The 6,000-nt window shown below is 46.9% G+C and overlaps 1 protein-coding gene across 2 annotated transcripts in view; it reads left to right on the top strand.

Annotated features, from left to right (window-relative positions):
- The first annotated feature begins 365 nt into the window (after window positions 1-365).
- PYROXD2 (pyridine nucleotide-disulphide oxidoreductase domain 2) overlaps window positions 366-6,000 on the top strand; it is a 78,455-nt gene continuing 72,820 nt past the window's right edge. Inside the window, exons 1-2 of one of the 2 annotated variants that reach the window (XM_078772529.1) lie at window positions 366-406; window positions 521-690. In XM_078772529.1, coding sequence (XP_078628655.1) covers window positions 376-406; window positions 521-690 — 201 coding nt within the window. In that variant the 5' untranslated portion in view covers window positions 366-375. Of the gene's footprint in view, window positions 691-6,000 lie in introns of both variants that reach the window. The other variant, XM_068105740.2, reaches the window with a different exon arrangement.

Raw genomic sequence — 6,000 nt, 5'->3', positions numbered from 1 at the left:
GTGACGAGTTCGTGACAAGCTTGTCCATAGACCTCAAGGGGGTTGCGGATCACCTAGGGGCTCATAAGTTCGGTAATAAATAAATGGCACCGTCATATTGTGAACGGGCGCGAAACCATCATTGGTTCATTTATTAGTCTTTCTGGTAAATCTGAGCCTAAAATTGCATGAAAATAACATGACATGCAAAATGGAGCATTATGTGCATCTTATGACATTCTCTGCCAGATGCTTTGGAATGCTGCCTGGAAAGCCGAGGCTTATTGCAATGGCTGTGAACCAGAAAATGCGCAACTCGGCAAGAATTGGCATGTGGAGTAGAAATTAATAGTTTCAGATACACAGGTTTGTACTTGGGTACACAGTACAGAGTCCATGAAATCCATTGGTTGTGCGAGGGCCAAAGGTAATGAAGGCGTTCCAGGAACACGTCGGGGCTCCCTACAAACTTCCATACGAAGGAGTTGATTTAAAATACCGTAACAGATCCGAGGGTATTTCTTGTCGCGTTTCGCTACAGTGAGCAACATGCGCCGTCTGTGCACAAAGATCCTGACGGCCCAGGGGGTCACAAGGACACGATTTGCCCGAGCCAAGGTGTGCGATCAGAGACGGTCAGTGGCAGGCCTAGCTGGAGCAAAACTGCAACCTGAATACGAGGCCGTAGTAATTGGAGGGGGTAAGTGGTGGGTGAAACCCCCATGTCGGCTCCGTTATCCATACCAGTGCCCAGTATGACCGAATCGCGTACAGTGCGCCGTGCAATCAACAAAACGTGTTGGCAAACGGTCCAGAAATACCATTACTGTTTTAACCATGTCCTAACAATGTCCAATGTGCTCATCACATGTACCTACACCACACACCATGATTGCACTCAACCACGTCTGTCCCGTGCTCGGTGGAATTCCTCGTGTGAACCGCATATGGTCATGTACTGCAACATGGTGCAACCACATATGGTCATGTACTGCAACATGGTGCATCACATATGGTCATGTACTGCAACATGGTGCAACCACATATGGTCATGTACTGCAACATGGTACAACCGCATATGGTGATGTACTGCAACATGATGCAACCGCATATTATGGTCATGTACTGCAACATGGTGCAACCACATATGGTCATGTACTGTGTGCAACCGCATATGGTCATGTACTGCAACCTGGTACAACTGCATAGGTTATGCACTGCAACATGGTGCACCACATATGGTCATGTACTGCAACCTGGTACAACTGCATATGGTCATGCACTGCAACATGGTGCACCACATATGGTCATGTACTGCAACATGGTGCACCACATATGGTCATGTACTGCAATGTGAAACCGCAAGATGGCGCCGCGTATGGTCGCTACGTGTTGCGCTTGCGCTCCTCGTCGACTTTGCAGCTTTTTTCTTGTTTTACTGTTTTTAAGTGTTATTTTTATATCGAAAGCAGCCGGTTACATTACGTATGACAGAGACACGTTGTTGGATATTTAAAAAAACTCGGCGATCATTCACATTAAGCCAGAGTTTTTCCACCGGGACCCTGTTTTCATTCGCGACGCAGAGGACCCACACACAATAGCGGCGTTACCAGGGGGGAGGTGTCGGAAGCGTCGCCGAAGGAGAGGAACAAGAGCCGGGGTGCCAACCGCCCTCTGCTTCCCAGCATTCTGCTAGCCAATGAACAGTCCCTGGACAACAAGCTGTGCAAGTTGAGAGCAAGGATCTCCTTCCAGTGTGAAACAAGGGATTGTAGCCTAACATCATCTGCCTGACAGAAACTTGGTTGTCGCAAGATATTCCGGACCAGGCCATCGTACCCTCGGGGTTCTCAGTGTTCCGCGTGGACAGGTCAAAAGAACTCTCTGGTAAGCGCAAGGGAGGGAGTGTATGTTTCATGGTTAACAACGCTTGGTGTGATCCGAAGAACATTCATTCCCTCAAGTCTTTTTGCTCCCCAGACCTGGAATATCTTGTGCTCCTGTGTCGGCCATTCTGGCTGCCCAGGGAGTTCACGGCTATTGTTGTGATAGCTGTGTACATCCCGCCCCCAGCCGACACGGACCTAACTGTATGGGTCAATCAGTAAGCTGGAAGACAAGCACCCAGAGGCCGCTTTCATCATGGTTGGGGACTTCAACCAAGTGTCTCTGAGGAAGGTATTACCTAAATACTTTCAACACATCGATGTAAACACACGGGGAAACAGCGTTTGACCATTGCTACTCTCCCTTCCGCAATGCCTTCAACTCCTCCGCCCACCGTTCGGCAAATCGGATCACTCCTCCATCCTGCTCCTGCCTGCCTATGGGCAGAAGCTGAAGCAAGCAGCGCCCTCTGTGAGGACGATCCACCGCTGGCCTGACCAATCGCTCACCGTATTACAGGACTGTTTTGATAACGTGGACTGGAAGATGTTTCGTGACGCGTCAGAAAACAACAGTGACGAGTACGCGGAAACAGTCATTGGATTCATTCGGAAGTGTACAGAGGACGTTGTCCTCACAAAAATAGTCCGGTGTATCCAAACCAAAAGCCATGGATCAACAGTTCTGTGCGAGCTGCCCTCAAAGCAAGAAACACCGCCTTCGCCTCGGGAGACGAAGCGGAAGTAAAGAAAACCCGCTACGACCTTCGCAGAGCGATCAAGGCAGCAAAGCGAAAATACAGAGAAAAGATTGAGACACAGCTAAGTGGTAATGACTCACGTAGTATGTGGCAGGGACTACACATAATATCGGACTTTAAAGGGAGACCCAGCTGTGTAGCTAACGTTGCAGCCTCACTCCCAGACGAGCTAAATGGTTTTTACGCCCGTTTTGAGGTTCATAACACCAACCTCCCGAAGGGAGTCACCACCACCGCCGACACGTCCAGCACTCTGGCCGTCACCGAGGCTGACGTGCGCAAGGCATTCAGGCACATCAACATCCGCAAGGCGGCCGGACCAGATGGCATCCCAGGCCGAGTGTTTAGAGAGTGTGCGGCGCAGCTGGCTGGTGTGTTCATGGACATATTCAACCTCTCCCTTTCTACGTGTACAGTCCCCTCATGATTTAAGTCATCCATCATTGTTCCAGTGCCGAAGAAAAGCAAGGTAACGTGCTTAAATGACTGGTGTCCTGTTGCCCTCACTCCCATAGTGAGCAAATGCTTTGAGAAGCTGGTTAAGGATTTTATCCGTAGCATGTTACCACCCACCCTAGACCCCCACCAATTTGCTTACCGGCAAAACAGATCCACGGACGACGCCATAGCCACAACACTCCACACCGCCCTCACCTACCTGGAGAAGAGGAACTTCTATGTGAGGATGCTGTTTGTAGATTACAGTTCAGCATTCAATACAATAGTCGCCTCCAGACTCGACACCAGGCTAAGGGGCCTAGGATTTAAACCCAGCCTGTGCCGCTGGATCCTGAACTTTCTGTCGGGTCGAAGCTGGTGAGGATGGGCTCCAACACCTCTGCCCCTCTGACCCTCAACAGAGGAGCCCCGCAGGGTTGTGTACTGAGCCCCTCCTCTACTCCCTGTACACCCACGACTGCGTGGCCACACACAGCTCCAACTCAGTGATTAAGTTTGCCGACGACACAACAGTGATAGGCCTGATCACCGACAGGGACGAGACGGCCTACAGGAGAGAGGTCAACAACCTGACACAGTGGTGCCAGGAAAACAACCTCTCTCTCAACGTTGAGAAACCAAAAGAGCCGATTGTGGACTTCAGGAAGAGAGGAGAGAGGCTCGACCCCATCGCCATTAATGGGTCTGCTGTTGAGAGAGTCAGCAGCTTCAAGTTCCTCGGCGTCCACATCACCGAGGACCTCACTTGGAACGAGCACATCAGTCAAGTGGTGAAAAAGGCTCAGCAACGCCTCTTCCACCTCAGACGGCTGAATAAGTTTGGCATGGGGCCGAATATCATACGGGCCTTCTACAGAGGCACAAAAGAGAACATCCTGACTGGGTGCATCACTCCCTGGTATGGGAACTGCACTGCCCTCAACCGCAAAGCGCTCAGGAGGGTCGTATGGTCAGCCCAGCGCATCAGTGGATGTGAGCTTCCCTCCATCCAGGATATATACAATGGACAGTGTGTCAGAAAAGCCGGTAGGATTATTAAAGACCCCAACCACCCCAACCACGGACTGTTTCAGCTGCTAACGTCTGGCAAGCGGTATCGCAGCCTCAAGGCCCGAACTAACAGGCTAAGAGACCGTTTTTTTCATCAGGCAACCAGGCTCATGAACAATGAACACTGATTGCCGGTGACCTGTTGCCTGTTTGACTGCTACACACCACTTATATTTCTATTACTGCCGCTGTTATCACCTTATTATCACTGTTCATCACTTTATTATTACTGCTACTGTACTTATTATTATTATTGCTGCTATTTACTATTATTAGTCCCCTACCGGTGTACACCGTAGGGGACTATAGGTTTGCACGCCGTCCCTCCGTCTGTCCGTCTGTCCGTCTGTCCGTCTGTCCGTCTGTCCGTCCGTCACGCAAAGAACAGCTTTCCAGACTTTTTTTCTAAACCCTTAATTCTAATGATTTCAAACTTGGCACATGGTTTCCTCATGATAAGTTACAGATCAAGTTCGAACTTCATGACGTTTCGATCATTTTGACAAAATTATGGCACTTTGAACTTTGGGAATTTCCCCAACAGTTTTCCGGACTATAATTTGGAGTGCGGTAAGTCATAATACTGTCTTCTATGACAGTGCTACCCAATGCCGGTAGGGGACATGTATTGCAGCGCAATACTCAGAATGCTTGTTATTCTCTCCTTACTATTATTATTCTCTACTTACTATTATTATTCTCTACTTACTATTATTATTCGCTACTTACTATTATTATTCTCTACTTACTATTATTATTCTCTACTTACTATTATTATTCTTTACTTACTATTCTTATTGTCTACTTGCTATTATTATTCTCTACTTACTATTATTATTCTTATGTTATTGTCGCTGTTATCATTTTATTAACTAGGGCATTGCCCGTACTATATCTATATCTAAAATTATATCCCCCCCCTCTATTTACATGAAATGGTTTGGTCCAAAGCGAACGGCTTGCGAGTACGGTGACAATCCCCCCCCTCTATTTACATGCAATGGTTTGGTCCAAAGCGAACGGCTTCCGGAGTTTGGTAAAGAAATCGCCATCGCGTGCACAAACGCGCAGGAAAGCGAATGAATCGCAAATTCGTTTTTATTAGTTTTAAAACATAGTTTAACGCCAACATAGTTTGCAAACGTGAAATAAATGAATACGCTCTCAAATGTGCCATCCGAGGCAGAGTGTGTCCTCCACGTTCGGCACACGCGATCGTTCGCTGCTCTCTGATTGGTTGAATCGTTTTTTGGACATAGCTCGGTAAGTAATTGTCCGATTAATATGAAACCTTGAAAAGGCACATCCTCGGGTCCCCAGCAATATACCTGGCAAGTTTCAAGTATATCGGACCCGTGGTTGTCGAGAAACAGCGGTCACAGACAAACAGACGTACAAACGTACAGACGTACAGAGATTACTGGAATTATAGATAGATGAAAAACTGCTAATTATTATTATTAGAGCTGCTACTTAGTCTTTATTCTTATTATATATTGTTATTATTGTTGCTATTTCTTATTTTATATTGTTATTTTATTTATTGTTACTGCAAAGTCGAGGAGCCAATACTTAAGAATTTTACTGCCTTATATTTGTATGGGACATGTAATAATAAAGACTCTTGAATCTTGAATCTTGAATCTGATGCAACTGCATATGGTCATGTACTGCGACATGGTGCAAATTGTATATGTGGGGGTGTTTGCTCCAGTGTAAGTCAGTGCAAAGCAAAGATAACGTTTCGTTGATCAAGGTCAGATTAAGTTTGTTATTTTCTGGTTAGTTGTTGCATTTTATTGATTAATTATTCATAAGTTATTTGTTGTTATTTACTGAGTACGCTGTTCAATTGAAATGTG

The sequence above is a fragment of the Myxine glutinosa genome, chromosome 2 (genome assembly GCF_964187855.1).
Source record: "Myxine glutinosa chromosome 2, kmMyxGlut1.1, whole genome shotgun sequence".
NCBI lineage: Eukaryota > Metazoa > Chordata > Myxini > Myxiniformes > Myxinidae > Myxine > Myxine glutinosa.
The sequence above is the reverse complement of the archived record's forward strand: the minus strand, read 5'-3'. Positions and strand labels throughout refer to the sequence as shown.